At 39.3% G+C, this 24,326-nt stretch overlaps 1 protein-coding gene and 1 long non-coding RNA gene across 2 annotated transcripts in view; one reads left to right on the forward strand and one right to left on the reverse strand.

The window, feature by feature from the left end:
* LOC129354936 (A disintegrin and metalloproteinase with thrombospondin motifs 20) overlaps window positions 1–23,442 on the forward strand; it is an 85,543-nt gene extending 62,101 nt beyond the window's left edge. The window contains exons 29-39 of the mRNA XM_055024531.1: window positions 11,056–11,223; window positions 14,305–14,478; window positions 14,929–15,099; window positions 15,430–15,633; window positions 15,737–15,866; window positions 16,947–17,041; window positions 17,119–17,213; window positions 17,290–17,423; window positions 18,921–19,012; window positions 20,091–20,195; window positions 20,435–23,442. Of these exons, the coding sequence (XP_054880506.1) occupies window positions 11,056–11,223; window positions 14,305–14,478; window positions 14,929–15,099; window positions 15,430–15,633; window positions 15,737–15,866; window positions 16,947–17,041; window positions 17,119–17,213; window positions 17,290–17,423; window positions 18,921–19,012; window positions 20,091–20,195; window positions 20,435–20,524 (1,458 nt within the window). The 3' untranslated portion in view covers window positions 20,525–23,442. The remainder of the gene's footprint in view (window positions 1–11,055; window positions 11,224–14,304; window positions 14,479–14,928; window positions 15,100–15,429; window positions 15,634–15,736; window positions 15,867–16,946; window positions 17,042–17,118; window positions 17,214–17,289; window positions 17,424–18,920; window positions 19,013–20,090; window positions 20,196–20,434) is intronic.
* Window positions 3,113–9,376, reverse strand: LOC129355028 (uncharacterized). Its single transcript, XR_008605231.1, has 3 exons — window positions 9,130–9,376; window positions 8,283–8,337; window positions 3,113–7,286 (listed from the first exon to the last, which is right to left on the reverse strand). It is a non-coding gene; the product is annotated as an uncharacterized LOC129355028 (long non-coding RNA).
* Window positions 23,443–24,326: the final 884 nt, after the last annotated feature.

Raw genomic sequence — 24,326 nt, forward strand, 5'->3', positions numbered from 1 at the left:
AAAACTGTCACTATGTCCTAAGAATAGAATGAGACAGATGATGTGTTTCTTAGCTGTGTCAATCATGATGGTGTACGAGCTGCTGCTCATACCCTCCGTCCACACAACACGTAAAGCCATTCAAGGTCGAGATTGCTAATTTGTTGCAGTTGTGCTAATGACATAGAAACTACCTAACGCTACAAGTAAGCGATCTATCCCCCGCCATCGGTGGTCATGTCATCAAATTGTGAAGATTCTCTCAAAACTCTGGACTGCAGCTTTAAGGTTTATTACACATATGGCTCCATAATGTAATTTCTCCATCCCATTAAGTAAAAAACAGGATCTTCCAAAAATAATTCAACTTTTGCCTGGGATCTCAGTTAGACATGTCGGCTTGGCACTTTAGAGCCAATACTTGCATCACTTTTGCAAATGAGTGAAATTCGAAACAAACAATATTCGCAGCTTCTGTGCACTTCTTTAAATAGAATAGTGAAACGTTCTTGGTATTGTTGAGTTTGATCAGGTTTCAAGTTTTAAAAAGTATTTATTTCATTACATTGGTGCTGTTGACCGCAAATTCAAACATTGGCACACAGATGCTTTTCCGGTCGTCCGTTGTTGTTTTTATTTCTGCGTATGGCCAGTTTTTTTTTGTTTTGTTCTGAAGGATTCTTGTTCTAAAATAAACATATATAAATATGTACGTATTTATTTCTTTAGAACAGATTATTAATTGTTGCAGCTCTAATATTTCTTCCAGTTCTGACTGAACACTTGACCAAAGTTACTTTCCATTTTTAAAAGTGAACAATTACCTCCAAAGTTTTTAACTTCACCTCAGTTTAAAGGTTTTGCAAATAGGTGCAGATATAAATAAATTATTATAAAAAATATAAAAAAGAAAATGCAGATTTTGTATGTTGTTATGACATGAAGCCTTAAAAAAATGAGTAAAAGCTAAAAAAAAAAAAAAACATCATATTTACATCAATAAACAACATGTGAAAACTGTCAGTAAGACAGAGCAGAAGGTTTTAGTGGGTTGTAAAAAACAAACAAACACAAAGAGCATTCAAATATCAGCTTTAACGCTGAGAAATGATGTCGATCTGGTCAAACAAATTAAGCTTTGATCACGTTTTCCAAATAAATGCTCAAGTTTAATTTACAGTCCTACAAATTAATAACCTTCTGTTGGCAGTCACTGGTTATTTTATCTAAGATTAACTCACCAGAGATCTGGGATCATTTCTGAAGAGGATACATAGGTGGATCCCCGTCTGGTTGTTCCTGCTCCTTACTCTTATTACGTATGCATGCATGCGTGTGTGTGTGTGTGTGTGTCAGTATGTTCATTAAAACCTTGCCATGGTGCTATGGTGGTTTCACTTCCACAGTCTGTTTTTTTTTTCTTTTATATTTTGTGGTCCAAAAAACAAAATGAATCAATTCTACGTTATTGTCATTATGATAATAATAGTTATTATTATTTTGTATTGTTTCGGTTCAATGTTGTTTTTTGTTTTTGTTTTGCTATTTATTTCATTCACATGCAAGATACTTAGGTTATGTTGAGCATTTTTATGTAAAAACTATTAAAGAGACGTAACTGTAACATTTGTGTTGTTTCTTAACATTATCCCTATAAGCGAAATAAAATTTGCTTTTGAAAATACTTCTCTGATCTCTAAAAGAACCCCACTAAGCACATAAAACTTGGCAATACTTCAAGGATGCGAATTGCAAGAAAATAAAAACACACCACAGAAAGTCGAATCCTTAAATATGTATAGTTTATTGTTTTGGCTGGATAGACATTTTTATGACATGCAACTGGATTCAGCACTTGGTTGTGTTTTTGGATGGGGTGCATACAAAGGACTTTTTGTAATCAAGGCACTTTTTTACTTGTCATTTAAAGTACATCTAGTGAATCAGACCCTGCTGTGTAAAACGAAGCGATTTTATAGTAGTGATGCACCAATCAATCAGTCAGTGATTCAAATCAGCCTTTATTGGCCCTGATCAGTCATTAGCGCATCACATTGTGAACATTCAGGTTTTGTTTTGCGCTATTTATTAATCGTCTCAAATTTAGAAATCTGAACCAAATTCAGTCTATAAATATATCATCCATCATTATATGTGCACTATGATGCACTTTTAAGAGTTTATTAGAAGTCAAACAAAGATTAGGAACATAAAATATAATAATACCATTATGTCTTCTCTTTTCTGTCATATTTCAACTCAATATAAAGGACAAACTTCTATTGTTTTACATGTTAATCAGTTAAACACCAAATCATCTGGTCACAGCACAAAGCAAACCAGGCGTTGGCCTGGAAACTCCTGATTGGTGCATCTCCTTTTGTCTTCTTTTAATGTGTTTCACCATTTAGTTTTACAGTTTCCCTAGGGAAAGTAGACCAAGGAAAACATTGGCGCTGGGTGGCACATCTGCTTGCCATTGCCGTAATAGAGGTCTCAGTAATGCATTTGGCTCCAGACTGCAGACGTTCACTTTATTTACCGTAGCAATAATTTAGTTTAATTAATTTTGGCAAGGGTTGCACAGCTGAGAAAACCCACTAATCACACAAAGCAGACACTGGGACTCAAGAGGTAATTTTGAATAATAATCAAATCATAATTAGTCCCTTATCACAACAAAATTTAAGTACCTCATAAAACATCAAGGAATTGCCAATTATTGCCAGATACTAATACAGATAGCTTTTACTACAACTTGAGATAAATTTTCAGTAAATAAACTCGTTTTGCTCAATAAATTAATTTCCATTATTTGTACAGACAAAGAAAACAATAACTAAAGAAGAATGTGGGCTTTGAGTTTTTGAGAAAAAGGCCAAATATGGTAAATTAATTATTAAGGAGTGTTACAGCAATCTTGTAATATGGAAATCAGCCTAATTGTTTTTATCATATTGTAATAGTTATTTATCATATATGTTATTGTGAATTTCCCTCACATTCCTAGTTATCCCTAAATGTCAAATTTTCTCTCTCCTCTCTTTCTACCTATCTGTCTTTCTCTGAGTGTCCATATATTAGCAAAAATGTGTCAAGAGATCATAATTGTATGGAAATGATGAGAAGACACCAAGGAATAATCAGATTTATTGCAGACATTTCACAAAAAACAAATTTTTAATTAATTTGTCAGATTTGGTGATAAAATATTTTCCTAATGCTATTTGCCTTAAGAAAAGCCATGTTCACTGAAATTCTGGTTCATTGTACTATTAACAGGCACCGCTTAAGTTATTTATTCCTTCTTATAAGCAAAAACATGCCACTTCCTGTTAAATATATGCTTTCCATGGGACGGAGGCGTGGCAGCAGAGCGTCTGCAAGCTAATCACAGCACTTCAAATCAAAACCACATGTACACATTGACATTCCTTGCTCCAGCCTAAGAGCAATGAGCATGAACACTCCTCAAACCTGTCACCTGGGGTCAGTTGTTTGTGACATCATGGGTCTGGCGTTTCCTGTCAGTCGGGCTTGAGCAACCAAATTAGTAGATGAAAGCAAGCGCCAGGTTCTCGTCACAGCCTTCACTTGAATATGCATTGGGAGACCAAATGACGCTGTGGCCCCTTTGGGCGAAAGGAAAGCGGTAGTTTGGCTAAAAGATTACTGCTAACCTTGACAAACCTTGGAGGCAGAAAACCAGGTCAGCATTTCCCAATTCTGCATGTTTCTACACAGACAGAGGTTAAAAACTGAAAATCTGAGGACAGGGTTACCAATTGAAGTCTTGCTCTCTCTCACTTACTCACTCTCTTGCAGTCTGAATGAATTACAGGCTTGTTTCGACACATTATATGAAATAGAGTTTTTTTTGTTTTGGGGGGAAAAAGATGAAGCTCCTGACGTGTCTGTACATAATCAGAATACCAAATCTAAAAGGTATCTGCACTTCAGGCTGCTTTAGGTCAGGACTGGAAATAAACGTTAAGGACAGTAGGCAAAAAAACAACAACAAAAAAAAAACATACATACCTTTTACAAAGCCACACAAAATAGAAATGTTTTTTCCAAAAATAATATCCTAAATATCATCATTTGTGATTAAACATGTTAGTACCAGCATTATGCTTTGTGGTTGTTTTTGATAATTAGGTGAAAGGAAACTGGTCGGACGTAATGGAAAGATTAAAGAAAATACAGGCCAACACTGGTAAGAAAGTTATCAGAGATTGGATAAAAATTCAGTGTAAGACTGGGGCTTTGGCTGACCTTTCACCAGATCAAATACATAAGCTGGAATGGCCCAGTCAAAGTCCACATGTAAATCAAAATGGAAAATTCCTGGTAACACTTGGAAAGTAAGCTCTCCATCTGATCTGACTGAGCTTGAGCTATCTTGCAAAAAACAAAAAACATCTGTTACCGTGCAGCTGTAAATTCAGCAAAAGATTATTTTTAAAAAGTATTGGTTTGGGATGGCTTACCACTCTTTACATTTTTTATTTGCAAAAGATTTTGGCAACACTGTGTAAGACGCCACATATTTTTTTAATAGCTCTGTGTGTTAACGGTCAGTCCCTGAACATAACGCTAGGAGAAATTAGGAACGAAGGGAGGAGCCTATAGCATGCAGAGGAGTAAATGTTTTTTCGAGAGTGATCAGGAACAGATGCAGAGAGACGAAAGGGGAAGAGACGGGGTACCAAGATCTGGAAGCGTTTAGTTTGGGGTATCCCAGGTCCACTGAATGACAGAGGGCATGGCCTTTCCTTGACACAGGCAGAAAGCATCTGCTTTGCTCCAACCCTATTGGAATGTCACTTTAAGCCAATTGGAATTGTTTGTTTATATCTGCATCATACATGTACAATTTTGTCTGAAATACTGAGTCACCCCCTCTAAATCATTTAAGATTTTCCAGTCCCTTCCATGACTGCATGTGTAAAATCCAGCATCTCAATGCTTTTCCAAACATTTGTGTAAGAATGGGGCATTCTTAAGGGTCCAACAAGTCAAAATGAGCTAGGTAGGATGCTACATGGACAATAACTCCGTTTGTAAAAGTTCTGCACTACTAAACAGTTGACAGCCACTTAGTAATAAACTAAGTAAAGTAGCAAAGCCAACAGCTGTTCAGATTATCTCCAGAATGGTGGGTACTAATCACATAGACTGGGTTTCCATGGTTGAGAATTTCAAATGATAGCCTTGTAACGCCAAGTGCCACTATATAGTGGAACCACTGAACTCTAGAGCAATAGAGATTTTCTCTGGACTGACGAATGAAGTCTGCCTGCCTGGTAATCCAGTGAATGAGTCTGAATGTGGTGAAGAACAGCATTCACCCGACTGCATTGTCAAGTGTGAACTTGATTGAAGAATGATCATGCTGAGGGGTTGTTTTTATTTTAAGAACTTCTGACAATGCAGTATAAAAGATATTTTGACCATTTAATACTCACTATTATGTGGGAACAATTTGGGATTCTCCCTTCCTGTTTCAGTGGGACTGAGTTGGACTGACAGAACACCTTAGGAAAGAATTCGGGCACAGACTGCAAGTATTCTGATTAATGAATACTTTCCCCCAGCTTCAGCTTCAATGAAGTAATGAAGTCAAAGCTTTTATATCTACAAATACTGGATCATCTCTGTGCCGTGTGTATAACACTACAGGCTTGGTTTCGATGGGGCCTCATGCTCTTTGGACCTTTCAACACCACTGATGAAGTAAAATGAGATGCAGCTGATATCCTTCCTAATGGGTTAGACAATGATAGATTGAGTGTTGAACTTCCTGTCAGCAAACAGGGATGTAATAGTCCTAAAACTGACGATGTGAAAGCTCTTCTATAATGTCAGCATGTTTTCTATTAGAAGTTTGACTATACTTGCGCCACACTGTTTGACTTTTATGTGTTGTGTTGTCCGTGTCAGTCAGCTACCTCTCAGTTTCAGCGTCATCAGACTGCTGGGTCAAGGACGTGTGTCAAACATTGCCTCATTCAGTGTGTTCATATTCTTTCAGTAGACTAAAATACATTTTATAAGCTATTATTTGTCAAATCACTGACCTATGTGGTATGTTTTCTTCTCTCACAGGGGCTAAAAAGGGACAAAGAAAACAATTATTAGACATTGTGGAATAATGAGTCTTGGTTTTAAGGAGGAAACAAAGGCGTGAAGAGTTGGATTATCACACAAAAACAAAATTAAACAATGTGTTTCGATGACTCTTTAAGATTTACACCTGAAATTCAAGCTCAAGATCTTTTTCTGCCTGCCATGTAGATTAGAAATGTAGCTACGCGACATTGAGCTGGAAGACTTGGGAACACTGTCAGAGATTTACTCGAAAATCTTATATCTGGTCTTCACTGTGGATTTCTTTTGTTATTTCCTCGGTTAATCAACATTTTTGCGACTATATTTTATGTTGTGTTTGTTTACAAAAAGTTAAACATGTCTATGCATATGACTATATAAGATTCTCTCACGATAACGGTGAAATCTTTAATAAAAATACCAAATATGTCACAGTTTTCACACCAAGATTTAAAACAAACTATGTTTTATTTTAACAATTTTTTTTATTTAAAAAAAATACAAATACCTCTACTGCTACTAAAAATAATAGCATTTATTTATTTTTTTTTAAATAATGTTTTGGGATAACAAATGAATAACTCCTATTTGTTCACTGTTCAATTTGAAATAAATTGTGGTTTTAAAATGCTTATTGTGCATAATACATAACTTTATGCTGCTTTTTATTTTGTACAGTAAAGTGTAAGAGGCATACATGTAAACCAGAGAAAATACTAGACATGCAAATTTATTGGGCATCTCATTGAAATCACTTTAAACTATAGGAAACTAATGCAAACCTTTATTAATTGTGAACTATACCTTTTTACACAATTGCCTAAACCTGGATTTTACTTTTCAGAGAAGAAAATAGGAAAAAATGTGTTGTTCTGTCTATTTGTAGCTGACAGATTTGTACTTACAAGCACCGGGTCCAGAGTCGGCTGTTTAGCGTCAACCCGTCTGAAGTTTGCTATACTTACAATTAACAGTCTGCAAACAGAAAGAAACGGGGAAGTCATTATTTCATGTCATCATCTGCATTCATAATTAGGAGAACGGCTTTGCACATCACAGCTGTGTGAAAGATAGCATGATGTTACTACGGGTTGTTTTTCTGCAGATCAGAACTGATCCACGGCTTTTAAAATTCCTCTTCTCCCACCGCCATCACACCGCATGGGTCGTTTGGACTCCGGTCCTTCAGAACCTTCCTGTAAAAACAAAACCACGAACAGCAGGAAGTTGTGTGTTCAGAATTTGTATTCTCTGCATCTGAGAACACACGTAAAAACATCGGACGCTACGTTAATGTACATTCTGTTCCCAGCTATCTCGGACTAGTGTGTCATAGTTGACTTGTAACATTCCACATACAAAATACTGTACGCAACAACTTTTGGCAACATTCAGTCATGGGCAAACCTCCAGACTTCCCCTCCTGCAATCTCTTGCTCTGAGTTCCCTTTAAGAGCCTGTCTACAGTTACCATATGCTTGGTATTAACATCCTCTTGTAGTGAGAGCTTGGAGCCTGGAATTTGACCTTAGCCTGTTTTGCAGGAAGGTTTGTGTAATACTACAATAAGAAAACCGAGTTTTACTTTTGTTCTTAAAGTAAACATAAACTGATTGTAGATTTTACATTTAAAAAAAAACTATTGTTAGCAGAGTTCTTAAACAGTAGTCTCCTTATGTATTATCTTAGTAATGTGGAGGCTTGTGTAACTCTTGAGATTTCCAAAATGCTGCCAACATTTCCCAATCCTGCATGTTTTAAGACAGACAGGATAAAAACTCAAAAATGGAGGACGGTGTTGCTCTGCTGTTTTCTGTTTAGCTTTTATTTTACGTGTCGTTGTCTTGCTCTCGCTCACTCTCTTGCAGACTAAATGAATTTCAGGCATGTCTAAGCACATTGCACAAAACGGAGGAAATAAAAACCTCTCTGTACTTTCTCTAATTTCATGTGAAACATATCAGTCTTCCTGAAGCTAGCTAACCCATTAGCTTAGTTTTCTTTTCACAATAATAAATTTCACACCTCATTCTTTTGTTGCTATTGTAACTTGGTAGAACTTAATGTGGTGCATTTAAAGGACTTTATTGTTTGATTTTTGCCAAAACAGTCCTCGTTGTTTTCTTTGTCTGTTGGAATATCTGTGAGGTTTCGCTCAGACGGCGGCACAGCCTCGATGTTTCTCAGCTTACCTGTTGCGAGTTATGCAGTGGGTGAGGTTCAGTTGGGGTTTTCCAGCTACCATTTCTAGACAAAGACATTTAAAGCACACAAAAAGTCTGAGTACCTCTTAATCTCAAGTAACATTTCTTATGTTAAATGGTTTCAAACGTCTGTTTTCAAAAGCTCTTCAGGACTTTTTTTTTCTCTTTCTGTCTTTTAGCACTCAATTATGCCATTGGCCACAGATTTGCATGAGTAAAACTGCTTTCAAGCAGTTAACTGGAATAATTATGAGCTTTAAGATGAAACCGCATTGACTTTCTTACTGGAACATTTGTTCTAGCCTAAGAAAAAAAAAAAAAAAGGCCAAAAATCAGAAAAGAGCGCAGGGGGGGATAAAACTTGTTCCACACAAGTTGTTTTGCTTGGCTGGTTTCCGATTGTGGCTGAGTCCTTCCACTTTAAAGTAATCCACATTATGCCCAGATGAGACTCGTTGGATTATGCAAGACTTATCCCGCCTGATCATGTGAAATTAATGGCTGTGACGACGTGGGAGGGCAAATCTGCCTCGGGAGAGTTTAATTTCCCGTGTGACTTGTTGAGTTATGTGTTTTGCCCTTCGCTCGGTCTCACTCAACATGACAAATCTTCTAAATCTTTCCAACCCTCGTCGGAGAAACACATTGCAAGAATGCGACACACACACTCAAAAACATAACTATAGCGTTATTTCTTTACAGGCTTCAGATTCTATGAGAATTGTGCTGGGATCTAATATAATTTTAAGATACAGATATTGATTCTAAAGTCCAGATTTACAAAGTTCAGGGGAACATTAGTCTTAAAGTAGCAGTATAGCAACTCCTGGCCTACCTGTAGAGCCAGCTGTGGGTCTTCAGGTCCCAGGTCCCTTGCCCTCGTTGCGCTCTCGGGAGGTTGAAGCTGTCCTCCAGTCCCAGGGGCCTCGCCCGTTCTCTCTCCAGTTTTTTCTAGTCACCAGCCCTGATTAACTAATGGCTGACAGATGAGGCTGGCAGGTTTGCAGGAGGAGCACGTCTCCATAAAGTTGCTGGGGTTTTTTTTTCCCCCCACCGCTCGACTGCAGATACAGCTCAGCTGGGGGAAGCGTAGGCTGTGATTTTCTTTCTTCCTCCCTCCTGCTTTCTGCTCTAGTGAGGTGGGGCTAGACCCCCACAACCACCCCCATCCCCCACCTCTCCTCAGTCACAGACCATCCACCCCACCTCCAGCATGCCTCTTCTCCGCCGAGGAAGTTTTGTTATCATTTATGAGTAAACGTGCAGCGGGTATCTGCGGCGCTAAGGGTCCAGTCACCCAGGCTTTGATGTCAGCTGAGAGCACCCTGTGTTTAAAATGCCTCTGTAATTACAGTGTACAGGATGTATGTTTGTGCAACGTTTTCCACCGCCCGCAGCGACAACAAAAGGCAGAAGGTGGCTTTGTTGGAAAGGGCACTCTGACCTCGATCCATTTTTTTCAAGATTCTTAAGTACCAAAGTTTCATAGTGAGGGGTCATCATCGTTTACCACACATAACAGCCGCTCGTCGTTACGCAATCCTTCTGAGGTCATAATTAGTGTTACAATGAAACATTATGCTGTTGATCTGGACTGGAAATTATGCATCTCGTGTATTTTATTCCAGCTCTCCCTTTTTGTGGTGACTAGACAAGTGGGGGGTGGGCGGTGGAGGGTGGAGGCTCACTCATCGGGCAGAAATTGGCGCCCTAATCACCGCACGGCCACACGGGAACCGAAATCTCTTGAAAAAGTTTATCAGGCATCTCAGATATTTTTTTTAGTTGTTGTTTATTGTCATCAGGGTGTCTGGCTTTTATTCATTGTGTTTTCTCCTTTTGGGGTGCTTATTACTACCAGATGATCAAAGAGTGTGTATGAATCCAAGTTTGTGGGATTCGCAGCAGCTATCTCAGTATCTCCTCTGCTTACAGGTCAAACAGCTGAATGAACATTACAAACGAGGTCAAAAAATGCTACAAAAATAGAAGTCAACAAGAAAAAGACAACCACAGAACAATGTCTGCCAAAGTGTAAAATCAAAATAGGAAATAACAAAAACCAACTAGTCTTATAAGAAACATGTCTTGTACATAACTTGGGCTCAAAGGCCACTGTGAGGAAGAGATCATTACTCGAAAAAAACAAAAACAATTTAAGAAGCAAAGTCACTTTTTAGAAAAGCACACAAGGATAAAGTTTTATTTTTGGAGACGTTTTCTGTAATTTTATGAAGGAAAACGTGGTGAAATGTTTTGCTAATATGACCGTTATTTTATATAGAGGTGATAAGGAGGCAGCATTATGACATTTTGATGTTTTGCAGCAGGAACACTGGAGAACATCATAAACGACTTTGCCTCATAAGGAAAGAACATGTCAAACTATAAAATCAACTTCTTATCGTGGCAGCCAGTAAGATAAAAGCTTGGATGTGAAGAACAATAACCAAATTAGGTCTCCGCGACAACAAAATTAGGCCAGCCAATTCAATCTTGAAGTCGATGTTCTCGAGCGGCCACCAGAAAGCTTTGATCTCGAAAGGAAAGCAGCTTACTCACCTGACTCGACTCCACTGGTTCAGTCAGGACAAACAGACCATAAGGGCAGTGGAGGATACCCAAAAAGTTTTGACCCAAGTCATAATTTTAAAAACCAGTCGTGCCAAATACTAGGGAAAGACTTTTAAACCTCTAAATTTGCAGCGTTATCATTGACATGCTTTGATGAAAAGCGTTGTTTTTTTTCCCCTCTTCTCAGTGTTCAGTGAGCTGTGGCCGCGGCACCAAGCAGCGGGAGATAGCCTGTGTTTTCCAGAACCAAACCCAAATAAAGGATGCGTACTGCAGCCATCTGACTCGGCCGCGCGCGCAGAAGGCCTGCCGAGCTCGAGGATGCCCTGCCTGGAAAGCCAACAGGTGGCGGGAGGTATGTTTGCTGTTCTTGCTGCTCCACGACCCGCCGAATATCCAGTCTGGCTGCGGTGCTGCAGCCACAAACACAACCGAATCCCTCCTGGAGGCTGCAGATGTGGAGCATCTGTCTAATCCAAGCTCAGTTTATTTCTGTTCAACAGTTCCCTCCCCAAGCGTACCCCAAACACTCCCGGCTTGATTTGCAAAACTGTTTATAAAGCGTATCTGAGGTTTTCATTTCAGGTTTATAAGTCTGGCAAAACGACGAAAGTCATTCTGTAACCAGTGCTTCAGGCGGAGCAGGCTCCTCTTTGAATCCGATTTGTTGGGAAACACACAGCACACTCGCATTCTATCATACACAATGTCTTGATAAAATTCGATCAACTTGGAGCTCCAGGTGCAGCAGATGCAGCCGAGTGTAACTTCTCGAATCTGCTTAGACAAGATGTTAGGAATGGTATACGTTATCATGGCAAGTGTTTACACTAGCTGGGTTTTTTCACATTTTCTCAGGAGATTTTCTGGTAATAGGCCAACACAATGTAGAACATTATAGTCAGCTGGGAGAAAAATTATACATGGTTTCATTTTTTTAATAAAATTTTTGCTGCTTTTATGCCAAGTTTGTGGGATATTTCTCTCCAACCTTTAGACAACTAAACTCTAAATGTAATGCCCTTTATACTTCATAAAAACCTCAAGTTCAAACCTAACGCATAATAAGTGTCTGTAAACATAAATTCTCAATTGTGTACAATGCTGAATATTGATGCCTTCACCATTTTCCACATTTTTGTTTGTGAAAAGTCTGAAAACCACGTCTTTTTTCCTTTCACCTCTGAATTATGCGTCGGGTTGGACTGTCACATAAAATCCCAATGCACTGAAGTTTCTGCTTGACAAAATGTCACAATAGGTCAGAAGTTTGAATCAAATATTTGAGTCGCTATGTTATTATGTGTCACTTCAGAAAGAGCAAAGGCTGACTGTAGGTACAGGTAGAAAGAAAATGAGATTTTCCAAAAAAGATTTTTGTTTTTCACATTTCTTTTTTGAACATGCTTCAGCTAAAGGAAACGTTTCAACATAGAAAATCGGCGTGAATAAACCTAACCTCTGACTCCTTCCCAAGAACTCCTGCCCTCCTCAGGCTTTACGCATATCTTCCTCCCCTCCCTTTTGCTCCTGCTGATGTCTGGAAGCAATCATCCCTGCCTGCCAGCCCCCCGCTACTCCTAACATACCAACAGTTACCATAAAATCTTCATCTGGCCCCAAAGACATGTTTTATATCTTAATATTCATTCATATGACAACCCTGAATCCACAGCATCCAGTGGGACTCATTCCATAGCTACATACCATTTCATGTCATTCTGACAGAGGGCATGTAGTAAAATGCTTAAAAAGAATCTGGGATACACATTAGGATTTTTGATGATCGTCTTTCATTATTAGTGAAATGTTTAATGTAAAATATTTTAAGAATGTGATCCCATAACCGACGCACACGAAGCATGTTTTCTGATTCTTGGAAACGGCTTTCCATGTAATTTGGTGTTTCTTTTCTTTTTTGCAGAGATAATTTGTTATACTTGGAGTTAAAGGAGCAGTTTGACTGAAAAGGTGTGAAAAACAAAACAAAAAAGTACTCAGGTGAAACTCCAATTTTATGATCTGTGACGTTACCACCGACGCTTCAGCGCTTGTGTGTTGACTAACATAAAATATATTTGTGAAGTTGAAGGAGGGTGAAATTAAAAATAATAAAAGTAGCATTTTTTATTCTGCTTCCCTGAGCCAATTATTGCTAAAATCAGTTTTTACTGTAATCATTTGGGTTAGGTCTCTCCCACATCCAGCTGACGTTTTTGCTGGTTCTTCTTTGTAAAACAGCTCAGACAGACCAGATGGAGAGCAGCCGTGAACATCAAATACAAAATCTCACCACAGATTTTCAGGTGGATTAAGATCTGACCTTTAACTAGGCAGTTTTGTACAGGAGCATAATTTTGCAAATTGTGCTACGGGTGCCACCACTGATGGCACTTATGTCTGGAGCTTAAAAATGCTTAGAACAAACGTTGTACTGAAAAGCCCCAGTACAACTATGTAGCAAAATAACATAATTTGTCATTTCTGTTAGCTGACCATAAATGTTTTTTTATTTAAGCGGCAGCATGCTGTGCAGTTTTGTGTTTCCCTCTTTTGAAAGCAACACAGTGACATCTTTTCCTACCTTAACCTTTCAACAGACAGTTCCGTTTTCACGTTTTATATGTTAATTTTATTTTATTTTTTTCCAAAAGGGGTTTTTGATTTTAAGGTTTTTACCCTAAAACATAACCTTTCACATCCCTCCGCACACTCTGCAATGATAACTTACAGTTGCAGAATAAAACGGATCAACACAAATGGATCTAGAAGTCCTTGGTAATTTGATCCAGCTGTGTATTTTTCAGATTATCAGACCGCACGTATCTGATGAGCTTACAAAGGAATCGGCTCGATCAACTCAGGCTTCACAGAATGCTTCCTCACAGTGTGCAGGTATGCTTGACGAACGACATGAAAGAGATCGCTGAGATAGACGCTCGTCTGATTGCAGATAAGTGCACTCAGCGGGAAGACTGAACAAAGTTTCATGGAAAAGTTCAACCCGGTGAACTTTTTGAAGGTCAAGAGAACACGCTTTTACAGCTGCGGCAAAATGTGAGGATGCGTTCATTCGCATGTGAATTTTTGCCAATTTTCTGAGTAGAATAAACGATGAAGCCTTGCCTTAATACTGAGCCCCTGTTTGGCCACATTACATGTCTATAATGCATTTTAGGAAACTGAAGCGCTCAATCTCCACATCCTTGCCTCCATATGTTGTTCTCTTTTTAGTTTAACTAATTCAATCTTGAATTCAGCAACCAGCACTTCAAGGTTGTAAACCTTTTTTCTGATCACATTGACAGACTTAACTAAGGTCCAGGTTGAGATCGGAGGTTTTCATTGAACGTTTTAGTTATCAGTTCATAGAATCACAAGTGAAGCTTGTTTAGAAAACTGAATGTATTTCTGTTCCGTTTGTGTTTCATTATAGTGCTCTGTCACCTGTGGATCTGGAGTTCAGGAGCGAGATGTTTATTGCAGACTCAAAGGTTCGGGACAAGTCAGAGAAGACCTCTGCAGTCCTCACTTACGTCCTCCAGCAGTCCAAGTGTGCCAAACAGCAGAGTGCACACGTTACACCTGGGTGGCGGATGAATGGGAACGGGTAAATGGAGTTTCTTTCCTTATCCAATTGGTCTTTTGATTATCTGCGCAATATCATAAATATACTAGCAGATTTGCACACTAAGGAACAATTTTCCATTCGGGTTTTATGGGCTAGACCAATAAGAATTAATGAAGAATTGTAAAGTGGAAAAAGACGGCTGTTTTTCTTTTTTTCTTTTTTTTTTTCCAACAAACAAAAGTTAGAACATTCATATATATCCAGACCCTGATGATTAAATACTTTCTGGTATCATTGGTTGCCATAAAGGCTGCAGGTCGCTCAGTTCTAGAGTCTGAAATGTTTTATTTTATTTTTTTAAATATCTTTTGCTGCTCAGCCACATTGGAGGACAAACTTGGATGACTTTTTCCTGCGTAGATTGAAATAAAGTCAATATTGTGTTTAGAACCAATAAAACAACGCATATTTCACCGTCTCGACTTGTAGTGCAACGCAACGTGTGGGGAAGGGATGAAGAGAAGAAAGGTGAGATGCGTCGGCCCTGGTCCCACACCTGCCCACGATGACCACTGTGGACCGTCTACCAGGCCTCCATCCCTCCATCACTGCAGAGAGGAGCCCTGTCACTACACGTGGATAGCAGGGGAGTGGTCACAGGTGGGAATGAAAACTGATGGCGGTATCCGAAAGCCTGTGCAATTTCAGTTCTTGTTGTCACAATTTTGCACATCGGGATTTGCTGCACTAATTTTTTACGTTTGTGTCTCATCGGAAACTTTCATGACATGATGACAGTTTTAACAAATATGTAATAAAACATATTGTTTAAGAAAGGTACATAGTAGGGCTGTTGTTTTGGTATTTGTCCACTCAAAACCATGAGATAACTTCTAAAACATTTGATTTAATCTCCGACTTAATCCAGACTCAAAAAAGGAGTTTTGGCTCTTTCCTATCATTATGTTTTTATGTATTTGTGTTTCTCAGTGCTCCGCCAGCTGTGGCGTCGGCTACCAGCAGCGTTTTGTCTCCTGTTCTTTGATGCCCTCCTCTTCGCACTCCCAGCGTTTCCACACTCAGAAGTCCTCTGCAGGAAAAATCTGCCCTGAACCTCACCCTCCTGCCACTCAGCCGTGCCTCCTCAGGGAGTGCCCTCACACCTCCTACTGGAAAATTGGCCCTTGGTCCAAGGTGAAGCACAGAACATTAAGCAACCAAAGAAAATCAGTCCCACTTGTTTCAAATCATCCAAAGATGTTGTCCCTTTTCTTCCTGTTTCGGGTCTCTGTTCCAGTGTTCGCTGACCTGTGGGGCAGGAGTGATGGAGCGTAGGGTGGAGTGTGTGACTTCCGAGGGGCAAATGTCTAAACACTGCCGTCCATCAGACAGACCTGAACCGCAAGCTGCGTGTCAAGAGAGACAATGTGAGCTTCTCACTTTCGATTCGCAATAGAGTGTTGAATTTCTGCAGCTCCTCCAGAGTTACCAGAGGATGATTAAGGATGTCTTTGCTCAATCTTTTGCTTAGATGGATGACCCTGTTTTGTAAGATTTGCAGCTATTTCACAGATAAACTACAGATTGAACAGCAGTCTGTGAAGTCTCCAAAGCTTGGGATGGCTTCTTATACCCTAACCTGCTTCAAACAACTTTGTCTTCAGGATTCTGTTTGTTCTCTAATGTTCTCCAGCAAACCTCCGAGATTTTATTTAGAGTTAACAAAGTAAGCGGGTGTGAATTGTTTTCAGATTTTTACTTGTTAAAACGTTGTAAACTCGTGTCAGTTTTGTTTAGTTTCATACTACTGCTCTTCAGAGTAAGCAAAAAATACACAAGTCAGTTTGCATTTAGAAAGCTTTTGTTTTATGTATTATAACCCAACTGCATTGACAGGGTTGTGTTAACAGTCAATGCTCTCTTCCCCTTTCCTTTCCTAAGGATTGGATTTGGCTGTTTCTTCTTTGACTGAACCATCTTGTTCTCCTTTTCGAATGTCTTCACACACTGCCTACGTGGAAAGTTTTGCGATTAAATTGAGTGTGTTGTGTGTACCAAGCAACACCGTATCTGATTGTGTTTACAGAAATCCAACCACGATTTTCTTCGGTACATTAGGCAGAACGGCGAGCCCCGCTTAAAGCCTCCCGAAGTGATAATTTAGCGAAACAACAAAAAGCGAGTCAGCAGTTTTCTATCAAAATGCCTTGCGGGGGGCCCACCGGGGCAGCTTTAATTGTGCCGGGCCAAAGTTTGCAGGTTAGCTCAATCACGTTTCACATGTCTCAGCAACGGCACACTGGGCCAGTCGTTTCCAACCAGGCTGCTGCCAAGTCCAGCGCTGGCAAAATTAAAATGATATGCTTGGGTGACAGCCAGTTTTGTGGTCATGTTTTAAGTATAATGAACTAATCAGCTCGATATGGACTCTCCAGCAGTCTTGGAAAACAGACAAGAGACTAAAAAAGAGCCAAGTCACAATCCTTTTTTGATGATTCCTCCCTCAGGCCAGGTGTTCACTTCTTGCCGAGACATTCAGCGGAACCAGGGTGTGAGGATGGATGGGGAATACTATCTTAAGGTCAAGTTTCGGACTCTGCAGGTGCGTCTTTGAGGACAGAAATCCTCCTGCGCACATCCCGGCTCCTGTCTCACGTCTCACGATGTGCTTGGCTTTAGATTTACTGTGCTGAGATGCAGAAGGATTTCCCGAAGGAGTACGTGACACTGCGCAGCGGTCAGACTGACAACTACTCGGAGGTGTACGGCCACAGGTTTGTAACGTAGCTATGAGTTTTAAGATCCTGTTTTACGGGAGTGATCCTATCGCCTTTTGTCCTTCCCAAATAGGTTGATCAACCCCTTCGAATGTCCTTACAACGGCAGTCGCAGGCAGGACTGTGACTGCAGAAACGACTATTCAGCAGCAGGGTACACGCTCTTCCACAAAGTTCGCCTGGACCTGAACTCCCTTCGGATAATGAGTTCGTAATTACTGTGTGACTGCTTTACACCGTCTGCTGTAATGAGACCACACATCTCTGTTGATTTAAACTCTTGCACACCTCATCCCAGAGTGCCAATAAGGTCCAAAGGCCTCACACACTCTGTCTGCTGAAAATGATTTTAAAAAAAGGTGAACTTTCAGCATCCACATCACAAGGCTTCTACCATACAAACACGTGAGCAGGGAGGATCAAGGAATGCATGCGTACATGTGCTTAGCCAGGCAATCTGTGAGCACTCACTCCGGTACTCCCAACTGGACCATCATCAAACACTTTTTCATATTTGCAAGCAGCCAATCGCACACTCACACACTGTCCACACACACATCTTCCTCTAAATTTTTACAGTCAGCTTCAACTGTTGTGTTCAAGTACGCCTTTGATTAAAGGATAGGGATTAACACAGGATGCACGTGTTTGTCTGTTCGTTTTTTGCTCACGTACACTTTAAAAAGGAGACTGGAGCACCTCAAAGCCTTCAGGTGGCTTCTTCCTGTTTGCGTCCTTGACACCATGTTCCCACCTATTTTTTGTGCATGGTACTCATTTGGCTTTATGGTGGCTCAAATCAGATCGGAGGCAGGAAAATTAGTTCAAGATGAAGGGGGGAAGTTTGAAGAGGTGCTAATTGAGTGTGACTTACATATCAGTGCAACTTTACGGTGATATAGAAAATACTGAAGAATGGCAGGAGGAAAAACAAGCCAAGTTGATTGAAGAAGGATTCGAGGTTAAAACAAAGTGGCTTAATGAAAACAATGTGGTTCCTGGATAGATTGGAAAACTATGGGAAAGCAGCTTCTTCTGGACTTTCTGGTGCTGTTCTCCATGACCCGTGTTCCGAATTTGAAGAATCTAATTCTTTTTATTATGCTTATTTAGTGATTCATTTATTTTCATATTATGTTTCCCCTTGATCACATGTTGACAAGCTCACAATTTCTACAAAACAGTTTCACTATTCAGGCATCGATGTGGCTCAGCTGATAAAATAAATACACAAAAACACGAAACATCTACGCACTCGCATGGTACGCAATGAGAATATATTACCCATTTGATATTTTGAGATTGGAAATGTCCAATTTTTGAACCGAAATAATGGGGGAATCCTGAAATAATGATTTAAAAGACTGTTTTTCTACTCAGACATTTTAGGGAAAGTGTTTGTCTTTCTATGCTGGTGTAAATTGAAAAAAGATCAAGAAACATAACATTAAGAAGAAAATCAGTTCACAGAATTTGAGGTATTTTTTTAATTTCACTGAGCTCTCCAGACAGAGCCTTCCAGCTTCACTTTACAAACTGCTGAGTGGAAAAATCTCAGACGGAGCAAACACATCTGGCAAAGTGACATCAGTTATCTGTGTGTTTTTTCTTTCCTTTTTTTTCCCTCCCAGCAGATGTTTACAGTCTGTTCTCTTCGACTGTTGCACAATTTCACTCAAGATTTCTGTCTTTTCTGTTTACCAGTCACAGACCTCCAGTTTTCCCAGACTATTCACGGGCGGCCTGTCCCATTTGCTACAGCAGGAGATTGCTATAGTGCAGCCAAGTGCCCACAGGTTGGACAAGTTGTACCTCGTGGAAATGATGTGTGCAGAGAAAAAAAAAGTAGCTGCCTCCTTACTGATTACATCTGATTTTACATTTTTTGTCACATCTCATTGTCTCAGATCATCGTGCCTATTATAAGATCAGAAAAAGATAACCGAAGTAAATGCAAAAAGTGGCTTTCAAGTGGTTATTTGAAAAGCAGTCCGAACCAACCAGACATAGTCAAAAAAAAAAAAAGAAAATAAGTGCCTTCATTGTTAGATCATTAAATAACTGTGATTGTCTGCATTATTGTTTATTTTCCACAACCCAGACTTGGAACTGATTACTTTCAGGCCTACAGAATTAAGAAAATGATTCAACTCTATCAATCTGAAATGCTCACAAAGATATTTCTAAGGCTTTGGAGTTCCAATGAACCACAGCTGTTTTCCACAAATGTAGAAAATATGGAACAGGGTGAACCTTCATTAGGGACGAACTAATTACTCCGATAGAGCAGGGATGGCTCATCCAGAAGGTTACAAAAGAACCCAGAACGTCCAAAGCACTGTTTCCCTCTTTTGCCTTAGTTCGGGTCAGAGATCATGAAATAGAAAAAGAGACTGGCCAGTAATGGCATCTATGAAAGAAAAACCACTGGTGACTGAAAATAACACAAATGCTGAAAAAAATATCTGCAGACTTTTTGAAAATATTCTGATAACTGACATTTTGGGAGTTTAGGCATCCCCTTAGATCTGGTGTAAAACCTACACAGCATGTTTGACTGTGACAGTGAAACATGGTGGGGGCAGCGTGGTGCCGCTTTGCTGCTTCAGCAGCAGGACGACTTGCTGTAATCGATGGAACCACGAAGTCTGTTCTCTACCAAAACAAACATTTCAGATCTCGAGTCTGTGCAGCAAAAACAATGATGCAGTCCACACCAGCAAGTCTGCCTATGAAATCTTCAAAAACAGAAACAAGGTTCAGGATAGATTTGTGACATGTGATGTTTTTTGATAATCAGAAACATTTGCATGGTTTTCATGCATTCCTTTCTGCATGATATTTTACGTGAAGCAGCTTCTCTGTGCTTTTTAGGGCCAATTTAGTATCAACCTGATTGGAACGGGCCTTAAAGTGGCTCCAAACACCAAGTGGACATCTCAAGGGAACTATGTTTCGGTCAAAGTCCACAGATCTGAGGTAGGAACTTTCATGTGACATCTGATGTTGATATTTCAAGTATTGCCTTGTTGACATTTTGTTATCCAAGTCACATTTCTGAGTGCAGGAATGAAATTCCATTGTGCTTTGTTTCTCTTTTAAGCATGATGTTATTTCAGTCTGCTGGTAAACCCACTGTTATTTATAAACTGTCCATTTTTGCATAGAGCGCTGCCCTTTTGCCCACTTTCTGCTCTCTCATTCATTTCCATGCGTAGGACGGAACAAGAATTTACGGCCGCTGCGGTGGTTTCTGTGGGAAGTGCATTCCCCACGCTCATAATGGTCTTCTCCTCCAAGTTCACTGAGAGCCAAGTCGAAAACAAATCTCTAAATTCAGTTTGATGACAGTGGGCCAGGAACACACAATAAGAGTCATTTGTTGGATCCAGTCGTCGGCTGTGAGCACGGAGGAGGGGCGTCAGCTGTGACATCTCCGGTTCCCAGATAGCAGCTAAAGGATACACAACACAGACCACTAATGCTGCATGCTGTCACCGTTAAGTGTTTCCTTAAAACTGAAGACGAGCCAGCTTTATTTGCTTGCTAGCCATTTTGCTGCGGCACGTTTTGTGGTTTGGAAATGTATTTTCTGATGTAATTATATTACCAAGGGAGTCAGGGCCTGTTGGTCACCGAGGGTGGAGGGCATGCAAGAACTCGAAACAAGGAAAACAGCTTCATGTTCTCTCTTATCAAGTTAAATATGTTCATCTTAAAACAGCCTTTTCTGAATTTTAATTCTGTTCCTTCTGGCAACATTTTGCAGGAAGCGTAATAGACTGAAATATTAAGAAATTAATGATTCTCTCGCTGTGCTACATAATGAGAGTAAATGAATGACCACTCTGAGACAATATACAACTATTGTTATTACAGGATGGGCCATAAGTTTCCATACATAGGAGAATGTAAAATGTATATTTCTTTTGTATTTCAAATGCCCAAGAAGATGCGTTTGACAAAAGAGCAAAGAATTGAAATTATACTTTTGGCTGGATCGGGACGCAGTCGCATGGTTGCACAAAATTTTCACAGAAAACGGAACGAGCATCACAACACGACACTGTTGCAAAACTTACTTGCAAGTTTTAGAAAACTGGAAATGTTGCAGTTCAACCACGAAGTGGTCCAAGATGTCCACAAAAACAAAAATGTTTATTTTTTCTATGTATGGAAAATTTTGTCCCACATTGTATTATCCATATGTAACTTGAGACAGTAAATCTCTAGACTTTTTTAAAGTAACCAAGTACTGACGGTGTTCCTGACCTGCCTCACATCAGAGGTCAAAGTTTAGATGGACATTTTTTTGAAGAACTTTATATTTTGATTGCATTGCTGCCTATGTGTTCCTACTACAGTTTGTGATCTATCTTTAGTCGTTATTGGCACTGCTGGTAAAAATGTATAATAAAAAAGAACATATTAGGATTTAAGAACAATAATCAGGCAAAACAAAGTCCCAGTCCAGCTAAAATGATTAAAATAATCGCCATGAATATATCCTTGGAAACTCTGCAGCTGTAAACAAACTCAATAGTGTCACATTTAACTCTCTCACTAATGACATTTTGGACTCTGCAGTCTCTAATATTTGATTTCCTTTTCTTTGCGGGGACACATAGTTGATCACAATCAAAGTTTCTCCCAATTTTCTGGAAATAGTTAAAATAATTAATTTAATTAAATAACAAGCTAGACATAAAACTGACTTCATTCCATGTCTGTCTCAGTCATCGGTTCTAAATCCTGCAGAGGACCCCTTAGAGGGGACCTCTGACCTTTCACACAGGTCAGAGGTCCTTTTCTCTGTATGTTCCAACCTCCTAAGGATTATGCCCCGGGTAATAAAAGATGATTTATACACATCTTTACCTTGGTTGCCAATAAATGCGCTCAACACCTCACTACTGAATGTCACTGAGAGTCACATTGACATGCTAATTGTTTAGGTAAATGCCTTTGCTATGAGCGGAAACCCAGATCATTTCTTAGAGTAAAAGCTCAGTGTAAAGGTTGTTATTTCATTGCACAAGTTCTCATCTTTTACTGTACATGACACAGTCAGGTATGGCATCTCAGCCACTCTGTTTGGCCTGCTCCAAGTCCTCACAACCCTACCTCTCACAAGCATATGTACTCTGAACTGTGTTGTATCATATTTATGTTCAACCATATTTATTCTATACTGACCTGTGAACATGTTTGTCATTTGATACAATGACTACTGCCACAAGAAGAGACGTTGTCTGCTTTGTAAGAAGGTGCTCTGATGACGTATTGCATAACCACTAACCTTAAAGTACTAAGATTTTTAACTACTGGAATTACATCCGATTTAAAAATGGAAAAGTAGGGTAACTCTTTCTGTGGCAGAGCCTCTTTTGTTTTAACCGGCAGAGTTAGAAATGTCTTGAAATGTCTGATGTACGAACTGCTTGCAAAGCAGTTCAGAGTACTGATATCAACGCGGGATTCTTAGACATACCAGACGAACTTGTCCCATGGGAAATCTCCCCCTGCGGGCGACGTGAGCTCCTCATCCACAACTGTTACAGTGACAACCATCATGTAGTTTAACACACTGGCATGCAGATGCTGAGCTTTTAACCAAAGTTGGGAAACAGATCCAGACTATTGTCTCCTCAGACAGTGCAGCTTCCTCTGATTTAAAGAACGGCTGACGATGATAAAAGTCGGCGAGCAGCTAGAAAACCTTTGGCTGGCGTCCATTTTTATTTATTTTTTTTTTATGACTGCCAATTGTACTATGAGATCTGTATCAGAAGTTCAAGAATACTTTATGCACTATGTGCCATTAACTTTGTAGAAATGTAATCTTGTATGTCTTTTTTGTAATAACCATTACACTGTAACTTATATACGTGTGTGTGTGTGTGTGTGTGTATGTGTGTGTGCGTTTAATATTCAATACTTGAATTGTAAACATTGTGTGACCTACTCAGTGGGCATTGGTACTGAACTGAGAAATGTTGACTTTGCTTGTCTTGCTTTATCCAAAGATGTTTTTAAGAATCATATGTATATATAGTGTGCATGTAAGTATATAAACAGTATGTATGAATGTACGTATGGATGATAAGAGGTGAATGCTGCTCATAAGACATACATAATTGTGGTGCTATGTATGGTTACTAATCATACAGTTACTGTATGTGTCATTATACTAAAACAGGAAGGAGAAACTGAAAAATAAAATGTGTTTCAGCAAAAAAAAAAGGATGACTTAAGTTTTTTTTTTTTCACAAAAAAATACTATTAAACAAAAATTAACTACCATTTGTGATACATTCTGTTACACTACTTTTGCTGTGACATCACTTACTCAATTTTCAGTGCATCGTATTCGGTTGACCCGGTGTGGATGAATGTTTAATGCTCTATTGTCTTCAGGTGCCCCAAAAGACCAGTATTTTGACTGAAATAGTCTTTTAATTGCAGAAATCATCAATAAGTCTGACTGCAATAATCTTGGAGAAGCCTTTAAGGATTGCCATGCTGATGTGAGAGAATCTTTCATCAGTGAAGACAGAGCACCTGCATAATGAAGCATGAGAGAATTTAACATTACCATTATGTCATGGCTGCTACTTTGGAGAAAGAATTTGTGTTAAAAACTGTAGCAGTGGCTTGTTTACTGACTGGTAAATTCACACTTCTTAATATTTTGTCATGTTATAACACCTGGTAAATGTATTTGTGACTGACCCAAAAAAATTATACATTGTATATTAAACAATGCAAGGCTCTTTAAAAGTGTTGCACTTGTATTAAGCCCTTCTAAGTAAATACTTAATATAAAAACCTTACAGATTACAGATGTGGGTTTCTACCAACTTTGCACGTCTAACTCAGCTATTTAAACTGCTCCACAGGTTCTCAGATTTAGCTTCTGACTTTGACTATACCATTCCAATACATGAATACGCTTTGAGCTGAATCATTCTCATTTAGTGCTGGCTGTGACTTTAGAGCGATTGTTCTCCACAAAGCGGCTGAAAACAAACACATGCCATACTTTTCACTTTGGCACATAGATCCACTTGCAAAGAAAGGCAATGCTGAAAGGTCATTTTGTGGATTTAG

The sequence above is a fragment of the Poeciliopsis prolifica genome, unplaced genomic scaffold, assembly GCF_027474105.1.
Source record: "Poeciliopsis prolifica strain line A6 unplaced genomic scaffold, Auburn_PproV2 SCAFFOLD001, whole genome shotgun sequence".
Lineage (NCBI taxonomy): Eukaryota > Metazoa > Chordata > Actinopteri > Cyprinodontiformes > Poeciliidae > Poeciliopsis > Poeciliopsis prolifica.